Source organism: Lepisma saccharinum, chromosome 18 (assembly GCF_977018435.1).
Source record: "Lepisma saccharinum chromosome 18, izLepSacc3.1, whole genome shotgun sequence".
In the NCBI taxonomy this organism is placed as follows: domain Eukaryota; kingdom Metazoa; phylum Arthropoda; class Insecta; order Zygentoma; family Lepismatidae; genus Lepisma; species Lepisma saccharinum.
This window is the reverse complement of record NC_139246.1, coordinates 16,280,012-16,303,516: the sequence shown is the minus strand read 5'-3', so window position 1 is coordinate 16,303,516 and position 23,505 is coordinate 16,280,012. Positions and strand designations below refer to the sequence as shown.

Genomic DNA, 23,505 nt, shown 5'->3' with positions numbered 1-23,505 from the left:
ACACATGGTTCTCATGTTGAGTGCATACATTAAAACTTTCAACAATAAAACTTTGAACCTTCCTCTATCCATTGATGTATGACATGTGTTTCTATCTTTTATAGTTTGTGAGAAATATATACTTGCAATCTGCTCTTTCTTTTGAACGACTTCTCCTGTAGCATCGCCAATTTAGCTGTAAAGAAAAAAAAATGCCATTGCAGGTATTGAATGAAACTATATACAGGATTATAAACTTTGAATCTTCCTCTATCCATTTATGTATGGCACGTGTATCTATCTTTTATAGTTCGTGAGAAATAAACATTTGAAAAATGCTCTTTCTTTCTGAATAACCCTGTATTTAGTACACACCTAAATTCATATGGAAATGCAGACTTGGTCCAAAAGAGAATTGATTTATCTACTTTGTCTTGTTTGCTGGAGAGGTGGGTAGGGATGGATTGGGCTATAGAGTTCATTCACCCCTCCCTTCTATCCACTCTTCTGGTGCCATCATTGTTGGTTATTCTGCAAGTGCTTCTGTCCAAACCTATCATATTTATCTGTGAACAGGCTGCACTTTAAAAAAAAAAAAAATTGACCAAAAGAAATTGGACATGACTTATGTTCAAGATAACCTAAAGACATACTCAATTTTAAAACAGTTTATTTTTAATTAATGCATCATACATTGCAAAATCTGCCTCAACATCTTTATTTGTGTACTAACAACACCTAGTGTCCATCACTTCTTGAGTATTATATACCACTTGCTACTTAAATTTTGAAGTATAACTTGCTTGTTCTCAATTTAAGCTTGACTAACTAGTGACGAGCCTAGAAGTAATGATGGAAAAACAACTGCTAACCACCACTTCAACCACATTGGTTCACCTGGTAGCATTATCTTTAGGGTGTGAGCTAGAAATGTGCAACATCGCAACTGTTGTTTCTGATTCTATCACTGAGCAAAATGGCTTATACATGCATGGAGCCTATTCATCAAGTCGGTAATATTTTAATAGTTTCATTGAACTATTTGTACTATGTGAATATACATACATTAGGGATGGGCAGATATGAAATTTTGGCAGAAACCAATAAAGTAATGAATAAAAATTTACCGATACCGATAACCAATTCTATTCTACCGATCCGATATAAAATTTCAAATGGTTCTTGAAGAATCCGAATGGTTCATTGACCTCCTTAATACATGTATGTTACAAGAAAACTGCAATGCAAAAGATGCTGCACATTTAGATATTTACTTTTTTAAAAAGTTGGTCATGTTTATATCTATAAAAATAATAACAAAACGACAGATCATTGCACTAAATTATAAGCGTATTTATAGATATATCGGACAGGTAAAATTATCGGTAATTTTACCAATAAATTGATATGTCGATATAGGCTGATACCGATAGAGTACCGATTAATCTTTTGGATCCCTAATATATATTATTCTCACATTTTTGTACTGTGAATTATTTTAATAAAAGGGAATAAATTATTTATTAACTTCAGAGTACAAATAGTATACATTTCTTCTCCTTTCCCTCAAATTTTAATAACCTTAAGCATATTAATACAGCAATAGGCTTAAATAAAACTCTCATTTGTAAGTTGGACAGTTTCCATAGTTACATCCTGGAAAAGAATAAATAGAAACTGTAAATGTGTGGTTACTTCATTTCTTCATATTATATCCCATTTTATTTTTTCTTTCCACTATTTAATAATCTATTGTATGCACTTTTGTAATATTTCCAGCATGAAAACCAGAAACACCATCTGAAATGTAATAAAGGAGAAATTATACTTCAATCAACACAAATGCTTCACGTTCACATTGCATTATGTTTTGTTTACATTTTTGCTTCCTCATCCTGTAGATTTATTATACTGACGAGAATCAGTCACTTGTTTATGAAATAGATGATGAAACATACACAAAGAAAAAAATTTGCACAGGAGATGAAGGTTGGCCTCCATGTTATAAGTTCTCTAAGTACAAATGATCATACACTGATTAAAAATATTAAAACATGTTAAGGATAAAATTTTGTCAGATATTTCAACGTAAAGTTAACAAAAAAGTAAAGTGCTCCCTGTGCTTTGCACCATGCCAAGTAGGCGTATAGGGGTGTAGAGTTTGGCCCCACACTTTCTTGATCATGGCCAAAGCTGGGGGTGATGTGAACAGCAGAGGTGCAACCATGAATTTTTGTCTTGGGGGGGGGGGGGGTAGGCAAGTACTGGGATAAATGTACCAATAATAATAATAACAACAATAGCATCATTACTACTACTACTACTACTACTACTACTACTACTAGTGGTAGTATCAAAGATTTGATTTTTTTTTCAACACCGTCAATTTCACATTAGCTAATAATGAAAAACAGGCAAACAAACTGTATTTTTGAATGGCAGAAAATGAATGATAATGCATTCCAAAGATAATCCCTTTTTTTACATATAACATGTATAACTTTCAAGTACAATATATGTTTTACACATATGCAATATGGAGCGACACAAAATAAGAAAATACATATGCAACATGCTAACATTAAGTTGCGTACGTATTCAAAGTTTATTCAATTCATATGCACAACACAAATTATTTAAATACATTACATTACAGAAAACAACTAGAATGCGAGCAAAGCGAGGAAGAAAATTTTTAGATCCAATTTTTGCAATTGAAGACAATATTGATTTAATGGAGCGCAAATAAATGTAATTTCACTGGATGCCATGGCATTCTCTATTTTACAATGTTTTTTCATTTAGATCACTCGGCATCCATGGCCGACTCTTGCCGCCCTCTAGCTATGGCTCTAAACTTGACAAGACCAAGAAAAGAAAACATTGGGAGCGAAACGAGAAAGAAAATTTTACGAAATGTATTTTTATTTGCATATAATTTGAAATAAAGGGAGCTAATTGCTCCTCTGTGTGCCCCCTGCAGGTGCCCTTGGCCGTCAATGTTTGCCCCCCTTAGAAATGACTTCCATGGAAGGTTGGGGGGACGATGCCCCCCTTGTGGTTGCACCACTGGTGAACAGCACCATGCCCCTGGCCACCTTTATCTCCCTCCACCCTAGTTTCTTCCAGGTACCCACTTTATACGATGCTGGGTGGGAGATGGAGCTGCTTGAACAGGTGGATATAATCCCGGTTCTCCTCTGCTGGGATCGAACCAAAGTCTCTTGCATGGTAATCAGATGCCTCAATGACTGAGCTAGCATGGCCCTTTCTTTGAACATTTTTGTTAAAATTATTTAATCAATGTGTCTGGTCCGAGCAAATCAAGTTTATTTGTCGAATAGATTCCAAGCTTTCAACAGAGTGACACTACATGCTGAAGTCTTCAAAACTTATCCCAAACTCACTTAATTGATAACCTGAGAACATCTTTCTACTATTTGTAGGAACAAAAACAAAAGCAAAACAAAATAATAAAGCTTCAAGACAAGATTATTTTTTATCTTCTCTCTCCTTCTATTACAATTAATTACTTTTACTTCATGATTTCATACAACTACATTAAGAACAATGAGAGAAATGATTAAATGACAACAAAATGCATGCATGCATGCACATACTTATGTAGAATCATTTTTGTTGCACATGTGTGCCTAACACAGCTGCATTGGTCCAGTCAGTAAGGCATCTTGACTGCCACATGGAAGACCTCAGGTTCTAACTTTAAAATTCTATTGCATTCCTTTTATTTATTTATATATATACACACACAGGGTGTCTCAAAAGTAATAGTGCAAACTGACACAGGTGAAAGTACACGATAATAGAAGCAAAAAAGGCTCAGTAAACATGGGTGTGCAAACGAGTCGTTTTCGAGTTAATCGCGAATGTGTGATTACAAGCTGCCACTGACTTCATTGTTTGTAAACATCATCCTAGTTGGTAAAATGCTAATAATGTGTGCGAATGTGTGGTTAGAAGCTGTCACTGATTGCATTTTATAAACACAGAGTGCTTTACTCCTTGCGCGTTCTGAGATTTGCTCTTTGTTTACAAAACAGAACATTTTCGAGAGATGCCATTGGAATCAAACAGGATTGATACAATCAGTACATAGTCTAGCAATGAGATCTACAATGACTTTTCTTACTGTATTATTAGCATTTTACCAACTAGGACGACGTTTACAAACAAAGAAGTCAGTGGCAGCTTGTAATCACACATTCAAGATTATATCGAAAATGGCTCGTTTGCAGACCCATGTTTACTGAGACTTTTTTTGCTTCTATTATCGTGTACTTTCACCTGTGTCAGTTTGCGCTATTACTTTTGAGACACCCTGTATACAATTCATATGTTACCAGTATCAACTAAAGGCACAGTTATCTAAATTTTGTGTGTGTTTGCAAGCATGAGAAAAAGTAATCTTTTCATGTACTTTTATTGTCATAAATTTTTGGTTGAGAAATTGAAAATATATGTTTGTTCATGATCCAGAACAGTGTGGTACCTGTGTTTAGGGCATAATCAGGAAATTAAATGATGTTTGGTCGTAGCACTGAAATGGGCATCTCAACATTAATTACCTAGAGCAATGAGCTGTATGTAAGAAATACTTACCTTTAAATTTCAGTCCTCTTTGGGACATTTCAGTTTGAATTGCTCTTCCTGCCATTATCAGCAAGAGCAACTGACCTGTTGATTGAATACACAGTGTTTGGAGATCTCCTCTCGATAACTTTGGCACCTGATGTCCTGCTGCCTTGCCATGCTGATTTCTTCCAAATTTTCTTCAATTTTACTGGTGACCAACTTTCACTACCTCCAAGCTCATCTGCATAAACTGTAGGTTGTGTCTGATTTACTCCAGTTGAAATGTTCTCATTTCCTAATGATGAAGAAGGTGGGGCAGTTGTTGATTCTGAAGTCTGGTTTGTTGATGCTGAAGATGTTTGGTTTGGCGAGTTTTTGTTCATTGTTTCAGATTCTGATCGATTTGTTGGTAATGAAGTTTGGTTGTCTGGTGATTCGGCAGGTTTATCTACTTTTACTTGAAGTGGCTGGTTTCTTCTAGCTTGAAGGATATCCTTTCCAAGTGGCTGATACACCGGTATTAGAAGTGGCTGATTCACTGGTAGTGCAGGTGGCTGATTCGCTGGTAGCATAGGTGGCTGATTCATCGGTAGCATGGGCGGCTGATTCATTGGTAGCATGGGTGACTGATTCATTGGTAGCATGGGTGGCTGATTCACTGGTAGCATAGGTGGCTGATTCACTGGTAGCAAAGGTGACTGATTCACTTGAATTGGCGGTGCTTCTTGGGGATTTAGTATACTTCCTGGAATTACATTATTGTTTGCTGACTTCCCTGTTACATTTGTTCCTTCTTGATCTTCAAGAGACTCATCATCTTCATAGTTTTCCTCAGCTATGTCATGGACAGTGGAGAACTGTTGCACCATGACTCCATGTCCACCTCCTTGATGAACCTCACCACGGACAATTTGCTGTCCTTCGCTGGTGTTTCCTACTTGCTGAATCATTTCCGCTCGCTTGTTGTACTTCTGGATCTCACCTCGTATAATCTGCTGGCCATCCCCCTGAAAACCAAACTGTTGAATTATCTCAACCAATCGGTTTTCTGGAAAGTTTGAGGCAGGATTTTCATGCCTGCTTGCATTGACTCTAGCCGTACCAAACTGCTGAATCATTTCTCTATGTTGAAACCCAGTCTGCTGTTCTTCGCGAGTGATCTGAAGACCTTTTGCTTTGTTGGAACCAAACTCTTGGATCATTTCTCTATGACCCTGTCCTGCATCAACATCCTCCCTGATCATTTGGTGTCCTTTTCCTCCCATTCTTGGATTGCCAAACTCTTGAAGCAGTTCTTTTTGGCCTCCTCCACCAGGCACATCTTGACGAACTCGTTGCTGGCCTTTGTCACCTTGTGCGGACACATACCCAAATTCTTGCACAACTTCTCTGTATCCAGGTTTCTGGAAGATGTATGAATCAGAATATGTTTCATTGCCTAAGCTGGAAGTTCTTTGTCGTTTTCCTGCAATGTCATTGCTTGGTAGTATCTGCTGGGGAGTCTTTCTTCGATTTCTGTGATGGTTGGTATTATTGTTCTTAGATTCCTTGCTGCTAGTAGCAGGAAAAATTAAACTAGGGAAAAGATGAGAGTGTGATCTCTTATTTCTCACTAGCTTGACTATATGAGGTTCTCTTTTCTCTAAATGAGCTGTGTTGTTGGTGGAAACAGCACTTTCAGAGGTATCTACTGGTAAACTTTTGACTTTCTCAGCATCAGCCAGTTTGAAAGGAGATTCTTTTACATTATCACCATTTTGAGACACGTCGTTTCCTTCAGAATGCATTTCATTTGTTATTTTTTGAGTATGTACACTGAAATTCTTTACAGAGTCTTTTGAATTAAGATGTTCGGCTGATTTAAATATATCAGATATATTTTTTGATGGTTGACCTGTGATATTTTGCAAATGCATCTGCAAAGATTTTGTTTCTTTAGCAAATATTCCAGAAACCGAATTAAATATATCAGAAATACTTCTCACATCAGGCGATCTTTCCTTTATTATTTTCGACTCCTGAGATGCTGGTAATGGGATATCAGACAAATTCTTTAGTGAGAGAGAGTCATCCATTTCACGTAAATTTGGTTGATTCTCGGCAACTGATGGCTGAGAACTTCTTACATTGTTTTGGAAAAGGGGCATCACCATTTGTTTATTATATTGTTCCTTTGTTGGGAATTGAATGCCTTGAGTTGGTAAGAAAGTGGGCTGCACTAAAGCATTTTGACCACCTTTGGTTGGCATCTGAATATTATTTTGCTGCAAGCCATTGTATTTTTCCAAACCAGCTGGAAAAGGAGTCGTTTGAAGGAATTGTGCTGGCATCATTACTGTTGGTACTGGTCCTTGTCCTTCAATGAAATATTCATTTGATGCATTTAGAACAGCCATAGGACACAAGTACAGGGAAAGTAAATTAGGTGAAGCAGTTGTTGTTGTTGTGCTATGTACTTTATCACAATCCCTACGATTCAGTATAATCATTTTTGCAGCTAAGTTTGGCTTTATCACAGGTTTCTCTGAAAAATAATGAAAAACATATTTAGTCTCAATATTTTTGTTTCAATAAACATTACAGATGATAATTGCAATTTAAAGGTATAAATGTTATGATAAATATATGAGCATGCATAATTTTTATAAACAAGGCATAATTTACAATTAGACTGTGAAACTTACAAACCATTCAAATCATTTAAGCATCAAAGCTAAAACTTTGGTTAATAAAATATGATTCAATAGGAAAAGTTAAATGTATGTAGAAAATATATATCTGTATTTTTATGACCTTGTAAGAAGGAATAACATTAAAACAATATGAATTATTAAAACACTGGAATGAAGTACTTAATTCTTCATGAAATATGGTTTCTATGAATTTAAGTGGTCAGTGCCACAATCTGCTTGAAAATATGTTAATGCATAACAGGTTTCCCAAGTTGATGGTTTGTTTAAGTCCACTTTATGCTTAGCTAGGTTAATCAGGACTGGAACTATAGTTTAAGTGGGATCCAAACCACTGAGAAATGTGCCTCTACTGGGGATCGAACCCGGGACCCTGTGAATACAAGGAAACAGCACCAAGCATATGGGAGGAGTGGCCACAGAAATTAATAGGAATCATTTTGCTGCAACATAAATATTTGATTCCAGTGTTTTAATTTAAAACCACATCTTTTGTTCCCTAAAACATTAATCTGAATTATTTTCTTTATTTATGCATTGAATCATATCTTGTAAGGTGAGACCTTTTGGTCAACATAATGCTTTATGAACCTGCCAATATGTGTAAGAGTAAGGAACACAAATTAATAAGTACTGCCGAGCCAGTATTCCTACATTCGATCTGGCTAAAGGGTTCTGGTGATCATCTTCAGTCTTTATCTGGCTACACTGCAGCATCCTTTGCCAGTTGTCATTCTCTCTTGAAAATGCAGCCAGTTTGTGAAATAATATTAATTAAACAATTCATTCTCACTTGTGAGCATTACCTGATTCCTTCAACTTTGATTTCTTCAACAATTATGATTTTGCTATCCTGCCTTTTATGGTATATTGCTCCATTTCTATTTGAGTTATTTTTAGGACTGAGCTGATACTACTTTGAACCGATACTGATACCAATACATTTTCCAATTCCTACATATACAAATACCAATATTTGAAAAGTGTAATAATTTAAACCGGTAAAACCATTGATCAAAATTGGTGTTGGTATTCTACACAAATTGTATGCATGAATTTACCAGGAATTTTGCTTTAAAATATTCAAGAATTACTCCAGAATATTAAAATACATGTTATGTAATCACAAAACCAGTTCTTTTTACCACAAAATTGGTGCAAAAAAAAAAAAGTTCGAATTTTGCATAATTTAAAGGATAACTATACTCTGCGAAAGTGACATGCAGAATTTTAACGGACCCTGTGAAGGACAGAAGTGCCGGAAAATATTGGCTGGTATCGGTGAATAATTTCCAACTGATACTTCTGATACTGATACCACTAGTATCAGCCAATACCGATACTTCGGTATCGATATCAGCTCAGCTCTAGTTATTTTATCTTGTTTTTGAACCTTATAGGTTAACAATAAGAATGAATGATACAGGTGATGCATAGAATGAATACGTACTTCGAAAATCTTGATTTACCAGCTGTCTTCGATGCTTCACTGTATTCCCAAAATTTCCATCATAATCTTCTTCGCTATTATGCTGACCTTTAAAAAGTTAAGATGCTACTTTAGCTTTGTATTTAAAAACCTACATATATTCAAAAATAATAAAAAATGTATACAATTTTTAACTTGTCTAGTATTACAAAGTTTGGGCTCAGGTCCATGAAAAACATAATTTATATAAACATATAAATTAGGGTTGGGACCGATTAATCGGTGCTCTATCAGTATCGGCTGATATAGGCTTATCGGTGTATTGGTTTATCGGTAAAATTACCGATCTGATATATCAATAAATATCTGATAAATTAGTGCAAAATTCTGCCATTTTGTTGTAATTTTTATGGATAATCTCCAAGCTCTACTTCCTAAAAAAGTAAATGTCTAAATATGCAACTTCTTTTGCACTGCAGTCACCTCGAAACAATTTATTAAGGAGGACAATGAACATTTCAGATTCTTCAAGGACCATTTCTAATTTTATATCTTATCGGTAGAATATCGGTTATTGGTATTGGTAAATTTTATATCGGTAGTTTATCGGTATCGACCAAAATTTCATATCAGCCCATCCCTAATATAAATAGAAGAAAATGGTAAACATTTACCATGTAAAATTAAAATTTCTGTATTAAGCTGCCTGGGTGCTTGTACACTGATGCATACTGCAGTGTAACTAGATGAGAGAAGATAGCAATAGGTATTGAACAAAAAGATACTTCCATCAGTGTTTGTTTGCTGGACAAAAAATTTCGGAAGTACATGGTTGGGATCGAAGGTGTACATTGGTTATTGAGCTGTTAAGTTGAGACCAGGTAGCATACATTATTGACACGAGGGGCATTCAAGTCAAACCGGTACTTTTAATTCTACAGGTATAACAATGTATGCTGGCATTGTGCTACTACATGTAGTAGTAAATGGCTAGTGTGTCTTATTACTGATGTACAGTGCATGTGTCGTGGGAAAGTCTAGAGACGGTTAATCAAGATAGCAGGCAACAATGTTAGTGAATGCATGGAACAGCATGTGGTGATAAAGTTTCTTGTGAATGAACTATCTCAAGGACTGTGAAGAGTTAATCACTCTGGAACAGCTCAGCACAATGAACCAATAACAGAGTTGCAGAATTAACCAAAAGCCTGGAACCAATGGTCATATTGTTTTCTGAATTGGAAGAAGGGGCCTTGTGGAACGGGCACCACAGTTAGCTGGCCTCAACCTCATTTGAGGAGTGGGGAATTTTGAAAACTGAGGTGTGTACCTCATTTTGAAGAAAGTTCAAGCAAACATGTTAAAACGTCTGAGGAATTGTGTTGACAGACACTGGTGGTGTACATGTGGAACATGAATTCCATTAAAAAATATTAGGGATGGGTCGATATGAAATTTTGGCCGATACCGATACCAAACCACTATGTGCCTCCATTGGGAATCGAACCTGGGACTCCTTGATTACAAAGCGAGAACATGTAACAGATTGTTGAGATGTCCAAAAAGAATTACGAAAAGAACTATAAACACCCCTCCTGAAAGTGGACTATGTCTCGCGGGAAACAGCAGTGTCAGTTGCTTTTGGCAGTAGCGAGTGAGCGTGGGAAGCATTTGGAAGGCCGCGCAGTTTTCTTCGTGTTAAGACTGAAAATGTAGTCTTGTCGACTGAACGGTAGTTCGCAATCACGTTAAGAAGAAGTTAAAACTCTGAATCGGTGACTGACCGTTGTTAGTTTTCGATATCCACTAAAACTGTAGGGTCTAAGTTGGTTGGCCTGGAAGCTACAGTGAGGAAGATGGAAACGTGTGCCCAGAAGCATGGGTCTGAGATGATGACGTGATCATCTCGAAAGGATTTTGTTAGCTGTTCCAGAGAGTTTTCTTCTAATTGGATCCGAGTTTGCAGAAAGGAAAGTGAAGTGAAAAACTTAGTGCTAAAGTGAGACGTGATTACTTTGATAATAAAGAGAGCTCTCGTATTCAGTGATTAAAGTGGTTCTTACAAAAGGGTGAAAGAAAAGCGCTATTCAGAAAAAAGGTAGAGATCTCAAAACAGGCTAGCCTTTGGTCATGTAAGTAAATGTAGTAATATTCAGTAATTATTTTAAACTCAATTTTTATAAGAGTGTGTAGCTACAGAAATTTATTTTGTTTTTTCAATACATTCCAAAGTGTCGCTTTAATCCTCGTATTAAGTTGACTTTTATAAACCGAGGACAAGCGGGAACTCAGCGGCCTTTCACTTTAAATTTTATAATTGTTTACTAAAGGTTATTCTTTAATAAATGTAATTTTTATTGGATACGCAACTTGAGAGTATTAATAAAACCTGAAAAGAAATTGTTTCCCTCTGAACGAAAGCTAGAAACGACGCAAAATCTAGTTTTATCGTTACATGGTGCCCGAAACTACCGGGAACTGCTTTGGATTGTATTGCTGAATGAAAAAATAATAGCGAGCATTGTTTGTAAACTGTCGAGTGTGTTTATTTGCAAACATTGATTTTTGTATAATGTAAGAAACACGGAAACGACTTTTGCTTATTGGTTCAAAGAAAACACACACCCGTGTCCAGACATTCTGTCGTCAAGCGAAGTTGAGTTGTCAGCTGTTAGGCTTAAAGGAAAAAACTTGACACCTCATTGTTTTGTGTTATCGGAAAGGGGAGAAGTAGGTCAGCAAAAACAACATGAATCCTATAACAGTGTCACCTTATGAGAAGGATCAGGCCCCCGAAATTCCCTGGGATACCGTGTTAGATTGCTGCGGGAAAAGACTGGACATTGATTGCGCTGTTGAATGTACATTGTGTAAGAAATGGTTGCACAGAAAATGCGAAGATATGAGTGAAGAGGAGTTTAAAAAAATTCAAGATAAGCCCGAGGAAATTTTTTCTTGTAAGCGTTGTCGAGATCAGCTAGAGAATGAAACGTCTAGAAAGGGAAAATACACTGAAATTTCACAGGGTGTCTCGAAAGTAGTGGACAAATTTAAGGAAAAGGAAGATGTAGTTTTTGATGAGAGCTGTGATTTGAAATCTATTTTGTTAAGCATGAGAGAGGATCAGCTTAGATTTAGGGAAGAAGATAAGCTAGAGCGGAGTAGAGATAAACAGGAACTACTTAAAATTATGGAGCAAAACAAGTTAGAACAGGATAAAAGATTTGATTTCCTATATCAGAGTATAGAGCAGACTAAACGCAATTTTCTGGAAATAAGCGACCGATTAGGAGAAAAAGTAGAGAAATTAGAAGTTAGGGCACAAGAGAATGATCAGCAGAAAGTCAGTGCTTTGGGACGGTCTGCCAGTCCGCGGCGTAATGTGGTCGTTGTCAAAGACGAACCAATTCAAATAAAATCGAGTTGTTGTGGAAATCAAAAGAATGCTGAAAAGATACAAGATCTTTGTAAACAAATAAGTGCGTTAGAAAGAAAGATGGCAGATAATCAGGCTAGAATGAAAAATGAATTAGAAGAGGCAATACTTAATGTTAGGGATGAACTAACCTTGAAATTGCAGTTTAATAATAATTGTTTGAGCAACGAAAGGGAAAGCACAAGACGACATGCGACGGGAATGCAGTCTTCTAGTTCAAGTGATATTGTGATGAGCTATAGACGACGACAAAATAAAAAATCGAAAGAAAAGGAGGAAAGGAAGAAAAAATTGATAGGCGGAAACAAGGAAACTGAAACTTCGTCATCAAGCAGTTCCGAGAGAGAGTTTTCACTGAAGGGTCGTAAGAAAAAGAAGCTGTACCGAAAGTATGTAGATTCTGAAAATTCTGCAGGTAGGGAGAAGAAAATTTGTGAAAGAGAAAAAGACTTGAAATATCATCAAGACACAAGTAGTAGACAAGAGGTCGGCATTAAGTATAGTGAAATTACTAAATTGAAAAAATTCTCTGGAGAAATGGATGAGCAACTTCCATCAGAATTTCTGCAGGACCTAGAGGAAAGTTTAACATTAATGGCCTTGAGTGAACAACAGTATTTGAATGTAATCCCCTTTGTTCTTGTGAAGACAGCTAAACTGTGGTTTATGGAAAATAAACACAAATTGAACAACTATGGTACTTTCAAGAGAAAATTTCTAAAGACCTTTGAATCCGAAGATGTTAAATCTACCAGACTGACGCAAATTCTTGTGCAAAAGTTTGTGCCAGGTAAAGGAAAGAGCTTAGAGGAATTCTTCTGGGACAATGCCAGACAGCTCAGACTGCTACAACCCACTTTGTCCGAAGGCAAATGTATAAGCTTAATTGCTAATCAACTCCCATTTAGATTAAGAGAAATACTCTTAACAGTTAGATGCAAATCTTTGTCTGCTGCTGCTGAATTAGTACGCAGACATGAATTGCTCTGGTTGGAGCAGAAGAATCAGTCTTCCTATCGGATTAACAAGAATGATGAAAGAAGCAACAGAGGGAGAGAAGAACAGAGCTACAACGTTAGAAATGTAAATGTACTTTCAAATTCTTCTCGTGGGGATGATTTTACAAATGAACAGAGTGGAAACAGAAATGGATTCGGCAACGGAGATAGGAGCCCGATTTCAAATAGAAACGAATTTCAATATGGAAGAGAACGTAACTATGGAAGAAATTCCAGATTTCAGTGGCGGTCAAGAAGTGGAACCCAGGCCAATGATCCTCACCAACAGTCCACTATTAGGGAGACACAACATCAAACATATGAGCGAAATTACTCTCCAATTAGACGATATGGAAATAGTGAGACTACCATAGCAGAAGTTCATCATGAAAATGATCCATAAAACGAGGAAGCTCTCCGCCACTAGACAGTGAGCGGATAGAGGAAACAACTGAGGAAGATGACAATGAAACTATGTTAAAAACTATTCAAATTGACAAGAATGATAATTCAAGTATGAATAATTTAGAATATTATCGAAATTTTGATGTGTACTGTTGGGGATATTTAGAAGAAAAGAAAAAGGAAATTCTCGAACAGATCCATAAAAGAGAAAATGAAAGTGGGAGAAATGCACACGAATATAAGGTCGAGTACGGACCAGATATTGTTAAAAAAGAGTAAGTCGGTTGTATGAAGGTATATATTTGATGGAAGGTTTTCATAATATGTTTATTATGCTTGAGTGTTTACTAATTATGATTATGTTTACTTAGTTGAGAATATTTTTACTAAAAGGTATATATTATGTTAAAAGAAATATAGAAATTGAAATCCGTTTTTTTTTTAAATGTATATACGAGGGTAGGATAAAAATTCAAGGAGAAGGAAAGAACTTTAAAATACATTATCTCTCCTTGCAGTCCATATAATGTATCTTCGGGAGAGGGGGCATCTGTAACAGATTGTTGAGATGTCCGAAAAGAATTACGAAAAGAACTATAAACACCCCTCCTGAAAGTGGACTATGTCTCGCGGGAAACAGCAGTGTCAGTTGCTTTTGGCAGTAGCGAGTGAGCGTGGGAAGCATTTGGAAGGCCGCGCAGTTTTCTTCGTGTTAAGACTGAAAATGTAGTCTTGTCGACTGAACGGTAGTTCGCAATCACGTTAAGAAGAAGTTAAAAATCTGAATCGGTGACTGACCGTTGTTAGTTTTCGATATCCACTAAAACTGTAGGGTCTAAGTTGGTTGGCCTGGAAGCTACAGTGAGGAAGATGGAAACGTGTGCCCAGAAGCATGGGTCTGAGATGATGACGTGATCATCTCGAAAGGATTTTGTTAGCTGTTCCAGAGAGTTTTCTTCTAATTGGATCCGAGTTTGCAGAAAGGAAAGTGAAGTGAAAAACTTAGTGCTAAAGTGAGACGTGATTACTTTGATAATAAAGAGAGCTCTCGTATTCAGTGATTAAAGTGGTTCTTACAAAAGGGTGAAAGAAAAGCGCTATTCAGAAAAAAGGTAGAGATCTCAAAACAGGCTAGCCTTTGGTCATGTAAGTAAATGTAGTAATATTCAGTAATTATTTTAAACTCAATTTTTATAAGAGTGTGTAGCTACAGAAATTTATTTTGTTTTTTCAATACAATCCAAAGTGTCGCTTTAATCCTCGTATTAAGTTGACTTTTATAAACCGAGGACAAGCGGGAACTCAGCGGCCTTTCACTTTAAATTTTATAATTGTTTACTAAAGGTTATTCTTTAATAAATGTAATTTTTATTGGATACGCAACTTGAGAGTATTAATAAAACCTGAAAAGAAATTGTTTCCCTCTGAACGAAAGCTAGAAACGACGCAAAATCCAGTTTTATCGTTACAAACACAACCACTGCACCATCGGGAAGGCCCACGAATTGAGCAATATATAATTTATACAACTATTTATTGTACAATAATTGTATGTAATATTGTTAATTGTAATGAATATACACTCACACAAACATGTGCGTAACTTTCAGTTTTATTAAAATTAAGTTGATGATACTATTGTTAACCTTCTTGAACCTGAAGAGCAAAGTAATGAGTAATTTTTATAATTTCATAAATGTAACAATTATTTAGCAAAATACTCCTGGACACTCTTTTTCATGGGGTAGAATTTATTTTGATATCCCCCCTCCCTGCCCCAAGATATGCCCATGCACACAGACACAGGCAATAAACCAATAATGCACAGGGTGGTGCAAGAAACTAACAAACACCAAAGCTTGTTCCAAGATCACTTTATGTTCATACAGACTAATTAAGACTGGATCCATAGTTTAAAATGGGATCTGAACCACTCTCAAACCAGAACCTCTTGATTACAGGGTGAAAGTGTTACCACTATGCTAATGGGGAGGCTCACTAACACACTCATATGGAGCTTTTAATTTTCAGTTCTCTTTTGCACATCCCTTTATATATTATATAGTCATATATTATTATAGGTATTTTATTCTTTAAAGCTAAAATTCTTACTTCCCATCCTGCCATCCATAGAAAATTCAATCCATTCATTTTCTTTATCTTTTGGTGATCGCTTCCATACTATATGGTTTTTATTTGTTATACCTGTATCAAATGAATCTTGTCCTTTAAATGTTATTTCACCTATAAAGGATAAAGTACATTTTACTTCTTTCAATAATTTCAACAAAAAAAATACTGGACATGAGATGCATATTACATAAAAGGCATAGTTATTAAAAGTAATTGTCAGGGTTTTAAAATAAGCCGTCAACATTTTTGTTATGTTATACAGTGTGATTATAAAGTCCCATGACATTTTTGGGAAATCTGCGACTAAAAACAAAATAAATGGTACTACAGTACAGAAGAAACACCAAAACACAAAATTAAGGCTTTTCCACATCTTCGATCTCTGTGAGGCTGCACATCAGGAACAGTTAATGGACAACATCCTTTTCAGCGACGAGGCTACATTTCAAGTTTGTGGACAGGTCAACCATCATAATTGTTGAATATAGGGCAATGAGCCACCCAATGATACCATCGAATGGCAAAGGGACACTCCGAAAGTGAATGTCTGGCTCGGCATGACCAAACAAAAAGTCTATGGGCCATTCATGTTTCTGGAACAAACAATCAATGGAGACACTTAAATCGACATGTTGCAACTGTTCCTAGAGCCGCAGTTGTTGGATGATGGTATCCTTGGTACAGTGGTCTTCCAACAAGACGGTGCACCATCCCTCTTCGAAGGTCATGTGGAAAAGTATTACTTTTGTGGAGGTCATGTGGAAAAGCGTTAATTTTGTGTTTTGGTGTCTCTTCTGTACTGTAGTACCATTTACTTTGTTATCAGTTGCAGATTTCCCAAAAATGTCATGGGACTTTATAATCACCCTGTATATGCTCAATATATATGCTTCCTTATGGCCCAAGCTGAAGGGAAGAAGGGAAAGCTGTGCGGGGACTTTTTGTCCCAAGTTTTTTTGCCTTGTGGTCGATCTGTACCAGCCCTGTGAAATACTCACACCCGTTTTTGCGTACATAATGAAGCTTAATATATTGGCAACACAAGTTTTGATCACCTTTCACTGAAAATGGGGCTATGACAGAGTTATACGTATTTTATGATTTTTTTAACACGATTTTTTTTTACAAATTTCAAAGAAGAGTGATGTTATTGTGCAGTATGTAATTCAGCATTTGATTCCTGACAAAATCACTCAAAACATAGAAATACCGATCTACAATATCAATATTATTGTCGATTTGCAAAATATTTGGTAAAAACTTTCTCCCGGCTCTGCTGATATTAATGAACAAGGAGAATAACAACATTGACGTACACCAAAGAAGCCGAACTAACTACCCCATGGAGAAAATCAGTTGTAATCTATCTAGCTGTTGTTTATTTCTAATGACAGACTGATCAAACCAAGCGAAATCAAGAGAATAATAAATGTTAAGCCAAATAACAGTACTCACTAAGTTCACACTACACTGCTTCATAATCGTACTTCAGAATTTTCCTTCTCTTCCACCGTATCCATATATTACTGCAGTTGCTACAGGCTTTGTAGCTAACTTCTCTCCAAAAATTCAATAACGTTAAGTCTGCTTTCGCTATGTATAGTTTTCTTATTCATCATGAAATCAAACACTTTCAACTGAAACAGGAACAACCTTTTGACAGCGTTAAATAATTTTATAATGCAGTAACAGCCACACAATGCAAAACAGCTGACTATTTGATGCACGTTCCCTCCCCGCGGCTTGATAATTTGGCTACTGTGCCACAGAGGCCGTTTCTTTGACCAAGATGCACGAAGCAAAGGCATGCTTAAAACACCTGTTTTGGTTTCAGTTGCCCTCCCCCCTCTCCTCCATTTCTTCCCCTGTTATGCTCGGGACAATATACCATCAAAATTTCCCTTTCATAAAAAAATCCCTCAATTTGCGATGATGTATGGGTTGCATTGTCTGCGTCATAAGATCTCCAATGGAATGGGTTTGCAACACATCATTTATGTTGCTTTTCTGCCTACTTGGGCTAATTGCAGTGATAAGAATTGATGATCTAATGAAATTTGATCAAGGGACAAACACATACGTATACTCTTACCCAGTTCAGGATTCGAACCCCGTAACTTCCGTGACAATATCGCGAGTCAAGAACCCGGCACACTCAGTCACCAAAGAGACTCACGTATATGTATATATGCAGTCTTATGAGTGTGTATTTATGTATATGTATGTATGCATATTATACATTTGTGTATATATAGGGTTATTATATGCTCTTTCGTGCCACAAATTTATTTCTAAGTTCCCCGTGCATATGGTACCGTACCATGAAGACAAATTTTGGAGGATGTTGGGGGTAGGGCCCCACACAATCTTGATCTTGGCCATTTTGGAGGTGATGTAATCAGTACCATGCTCTGACCACCTTTACCCCCCATGGTTGTCCCCAAGTACCCATTTATTTAATGCTGGGTAAGCTTCAGAACAGTTTTATGCCGGTACAAGACCGGAAATATTCTGAACTTAGATCACTCACCCCGGGAATTGAACCTGCATCTCCCGTGTACCAGTCAGATTCTCTACCAACTATTAAAATATATTGTATACTTTATGTTTTCCATGGAGAAAATAAGGTACACTAAGATACGCAACAACTTCCACTCCCCCAAATGAAAAACTGGTTCTCCACATTATGCACATAGAAATGCTCAGGAGGCGGACTCCACTATTTCATAGGTTCAGAGAATGTATCAATATACCAAGAGGATCGAACCCACATTCCACATGGAAACTACCAACTTGACCATCCGAATTATGGCTGTTTCTTGGCTGTGAAGTAGAGATTATAATACATTTTCCCTTTACTTACTTTTACTGTCGACAACCAGCCTGTACAGCTGTAATGAGAGTAACACTAATAATGTTAAAGGACTCTAATGTTGTTTTATACTGTTAAAGATTTGTAAAAGCTTCTCAATTTTCCATAAAATTCCTGCACTTCATTTGTTCGAACAAGCAGAAAATGTAAAAATAACAAATTAATCAGAAAAATAAATTAAAAGTTCAATTTTCCATTTACATATTGCTTTTCCATTGTAATTTCTAATACTTTCGCCTTCAATTCTGCTCATGTGGTTGCAATAGCGTACCGAATATTTTAAGGGAAGCTGAAGCTGGAGATTATTTTAACTGTAGGAAATGCTTGTAAAATTATCAAGTACGAATGAATTTCCCCATTCTCTCTCTCTCTCTCCCTCTTTCTGTGTGTTTTCTAGCCCTTGGAAAATCAGATAACAACTGTAATGGGATTCAATACGCTAATATGAAAGAATTAAAACTACTTTTCAAATGTAAGAGAGGTAGTTAGAATTGTGACAGTGTATGGTTAGAATTTGAATTTGCATTTTCAAAAACAAAGAAGAAGAAATAAAGGCAAGACTATCATGATGACTAGAATTAATTATGATACATAAAATCCATGAGAGAACACTCTCAAAGAAGCGCTCAAGTCTGGACTGGATGTCGAAGCCTTCGCTAAGTCTGGCACTAAACATGCTTGTGTAAAACTAATAGAAAACACAGAAGAAAACTATGCACTAGGTTTATGCTGACCAGTACGGCTGAAAAGAGATTTATTACTAAACGACACTTTTTCACAACATTGTATTTGATATTTGCAAGATCCCCACATTCTTAACTATTCCCTTAATTTTTTATCATTTTTTTGGCTTGTGCATTTGGGGGGCTGCAACCCCATCACGCCCTATGCTCGGTACACCATTATATGGTTATTCTGCCTGTTTTTAAGTTATATTGGGTCCGTAGTTGAAATATTTTTTTCACGAAGAACGCTTCACTGTAGAACGAGCGGACACCCCGTAGTCCTCTCTGGCAACGATGATGACGTCATGCGTCGGAAGGGAGAGTTTTCAGGATCGGTTTGCATCCACCTCTTTTGTCTTTCCACCATGGATGCAACCTCCCCTCACACGGCGCTCAAGCCAAAACACCCAATCAGCGAGCAAAACTACCATTGTATTCCAGCCCTGATCGCGGCCTGGTCTACGCGGGTTGATATCACTTCTCCACCATCTCTCTTGGTGGAGCAGCATGGGAACACTTGATGTTTCGAAGGAGATAGAGTTCAATAAATAAGTATAGTAATAATAATGATTTGCATTACAGATTTATTTGGGACAATGTGCGAATAGGCAGAAGCCACTACTGTTTTGATCGATTTTGTCACAAATCCATTTTAGCATGTCATCAGTTCTAGTTTCAATTGTGGTTCTGTTTGAACTTTCGATTCCGAGATACAGCAGAACCCCAATTTTACTTTCCTTGATTTTACATTTTCCCTTTGTGTCACTATGTTGATCTGTTATGCTGAATTCCTTGCTGCCTTTTATAGTTCACTTTCCAGGACAACATTGGAAAGCCTCTCAAACCTGGTCCAATCTTACTTTTGCCAATATAATATTCTTTTACAGAGGTACCCTACCCTGTTTGCTGAAACTATGCTTACCAAACGCAGATCATTCATGTAATTGCTGCTGGACAATGGTAACTGACTGACTTTAAGGAAATTCGAGCACCCAAAATGCCTGTTGAACACAGTCTTGCAAAACCTGCCTCCTGCGAGCGAAATGCATAACTACTGGATACTTCCTGTTTTGAAAGAAAACTTTTAGTATGTCCATCAATAGCAACAGGTATGACTATATCCTCACCCACAAGGGACAATGTGTTAATCAGGGCAAATTTGAGCACAAGATATACCTACCTTGGTTCCTGGTGTATGACTTCTTTGCAGCAACAGGACATACGATCCATAGAATTGTTTTCGAGGGGAGGGGGGTGGGACAAAAATATTTCAACCTTGATGTAATAAACAGTGTAAAATGTATCATCTTTCACTTTTATTTATCTTTCGACAAACATGTGGAGGGTTGATATATTATTATTTAATGTCTTTTTCCTCACTTGTGATATAATCTTGAAGATGGGGATGAACTCATTATTATTGAAATGATGGGTCTTCCACTTAGGATCCCTGGCTTTGTGGGGTCGAATCCCAAAGTGTGGATATTTATCGGTGTCCATCATTTCATTAATCAGACACAGACTATTAGATTTTAGTCATTTGGTCATCAACTTCTGATGGTACTGTAGTTCAATTCAGCAGTGTTGTAACTGGATACTAATTGGTGAACCAGTAGCTGCTTGTCATTATTATTACTTAATATTTGAGGTAGGGTTATGGTTAAACTTACTGTTTACTTTGCACTGATTCTCTAACTATAAAAAAGAGATTTTTGCCATTTGCTTTTTGCTAATGCACATGAAATGACACAGGAATATTCTCATCATGGGCATCGGAGAGTCAAACCTAGTACTTCTGACTTCAGTACAAAGTCAATCATTGAGGCTTTGTACAGGGTAGAGATATTAAGACACTATGTTGTAATTGTAGTTAATTGTAGCATTTGCACTCTTAGGCCAACTTTAGATGCAAGCATTTTTCTTAACATTTATGCCATGACCAAAAATGTTACCGTGTAAAGTGAAAAATCTTATGGCATATCTCAAGGATAGAACCCATCCTATTTCCATTGCATTTTTCGTAGCATAACTAATCAGAAGCACACTCTAGGTCATGAATGCAGATGTAATGACACCCGAGTGAGATGTAAACAACATATCACTTCACTTTTTTAAAAGACGATAATTATTCAACCGAAAGGAATACTGTTTCCTATAAAAGAGGTTTTAGGTGCACAGCAATGGCACAGCTTAAATACAACTTTATAACGTATGCAGTACATGTATGGAAGAAAATTTTAGTTTTTTAAATTGTAAATACTTCACACTCAGCACAAATGGTGTAACTCAACGTGCCTTTTGTGCTATATATATATTATACATTGTAATCACAAAATCTAACAGAAGTATTACATGAAATGCTTCAGTGTAAAGTACTATTGGCTATGAGATTTTGAAGCATTTACATAGCATTTATGTTAACGAAGATGTTAAAGGAAATGCTTCCATCCAAAGTGGGATTTATGGCCATAGTTTTGCACCTCTGCATTGAGACTTGACCAGTGAGTCGGCACACAGTAACTTAATCTTTATAGTACATGTACTGGCATTGTTGTCAATAAATACAAAATTACTTTAGACTATGAATATTTGTCTGCTTATCATATCAAACCCACCTATTTTCGTAAGTAAATTGCTTTTTCTTGGAACAAAGGAAACACTTGCTTGATTGGTGACAACACCCATTGCAATCAAGAGAAAAACACAAAACATGGCTGAATGATTTTGGATTGCTAACTGCGCACATATTACAATCATGAATTTTCATCAAGTCATTTATTATAATGCCAGAGTGTTTAACTTGTTTTTAAAGTAAGAAAATCGAAAAACAGACATGCAATTCAAGATCAACATATTGACTTGAGAATGAATAGTGCTTACAAAAGTGAATTGCAAATATTTGTTCCTGCTTTGAAACTAACTTAGCAATGTATAGTATATTTAGTAAGAATGGAAGATTGCTTGCAAAATATTTATACAAAGTTGCAAAACGTAGGAATGTTGACAATCTCCATGTTTAGCAAAGCAACCAGCAATTTATAATTATATTCATATGCGACACATTCATATATCTTTTGTTTAAAAACTAGAAATAGTGTGGCAGATTGGAACCCTGAACTGAATATCAGTTACACTGATATGCATACCAGGATGATTTCTTGGTGAATGCATGCATGCATATTAGCTACAAGTTTATGTAAATTATTAATTTTGAGTGTATTTGAATATGGTTTTAAACACCAAGCTTTGAAAAGTTACCTTATCTATAAACATTAGACAGCCAAAATTCAGAAATACTTGCAAATATAAGAAGAATATTGCACACATTGTGTTCATTTGGAATTTCAATCTATAAAAAAAATTTGGTCTTGTGATTTCAGTATAACTCTGTGATAACTTTTACAATTATTGGCTTTAGTTTATATTGGCTCTACCACATTTAGAAATGAAATAAAATTCATAATTCTGTCTCAAATGAAAATAAAATTTCAGTTATTATAAAAATGGGAAAGCCATTTTTCTGAGGGCAAAATTTGATGTGTTCAAATTTCAGGCTTGATTTTACATCTGTAGATATGTCTACTTGAAAATAAAATAATACTAGCCAAACTCAGTGAATAGAAAAAGAAAGTGGTCAGATCAGATACAAAGGTGATAGCGAGGATTAAATGCACCAGTCCTTTAGCACACTGTAAGAATAGAGAATGACACAGTCTTAACGTTGTTGCCCTGCAATCAAGGGAGCCCAGGTTTGATACCCAGTGGAGGCAAATAGTGGTTTGCATCCCATTTTAAACTGTAGGTACAGTACCGAATAGTCTATCTGTACCTAAACTGCACTTAGGAAAAAAGAAACTTAAAACAAGAATGAAGGTGGATGTAGTCAGAAGTTACGAGGTGTGGCTAGAAAAAAAAAACGGATTGATGTTACTGTCGACAACAACAAGTGCGTCAAGGTCAAGCGGTGAATGAGTGTATAACATGATATCCTGCCAATCAACTGTGTAATTTTCCAGGGTACGCGGAGCTCAGTTCCGCTGTAGCTTGTGGACAAAGTGAACCGTACATCTGTGCTCCGTCGGAAAAATGTTAAGTGTGAAAGTGGAACAGCATATCAATTTGAAGTTTCTTATGAAACTCGGAAAATGCGCCACAGAAACTTATGGTTTATTAAAGGAAGTATACGGAGATGAGTGTTTACCACGCTCTCAATTGTTTGAGTGGTTTGAAAGGTTTAAAGAGGAA

The 23,505-nt window shown here is 36.3% G+C and overlaps 1 protein-coding gene across 4 annotated transcripts; it reads right to left on the bottom strand.

The window, feature by feature from the left end:
• Positions 1–632: 632 nt before the first annotated feature.
• LOC146002414 (uncharacterized) lies at positions 633–22,009 on the bottom strand. Of its 4 annotated transcripts, none has more exons than XM_083140233.1 (5): positions 21,876–22,009; positions 15,643–15,774; positions 8,713–8,799; positions 4,600–7,096; positions 633–1,779 (listed from the first exon to the last, which is right to left on the bottom strand). In XM_083140233.1, exons 1-4 carry the CDS (start codon positions 21,970–21,972, stop codon positions 4,629–4,631), a joined length of 2,784 nt encoding a protein of 927 aa, XP_082996359.1. In that variant the 5' UTR covers positions 21,973–22,009; the 3' UTR covers positions 633–1,779; positions 4,600–4,628. The 4 variants fall into 4 exon arrangements, with proteins under 4 accessions (XP_082996359.1, XP_082996360.1, XP_082996361.1 ...); XM_083140234.1 differs by having other exon boundaries at positions 633–1,635; XM_083140235.1 differs by lacking the exon at positions 8,713–8,799.
• Positions 22,010–23,505: the final 1,496 nt, after the last annotated feature.

Bases quoted from the DNA above. Each gene is read 5' to 3' on its own strand.
- LOC146002414 (XM_083140233.1), bottom strand. From the start codon at position 21,972: ATGTTTTGTGTTTTTCTCTTGATTGCAATGGGTGTTGTCACCAATCAA. The intron at 8,800-15,642 runs GTAAGAATTTTA...AACTTTTTAAAG, and splicing joins TATGGATGGCAGGATGGGAA to GTCAGCATAATAGCGAAGAA. The intron at 7,097-8,712 runs GTACGTATTCAT...ATTATTTTTCAG, and splicing joins GGTAAATCAAGATTTTCGAA to AGAAACCTGTGATAAAGCCA.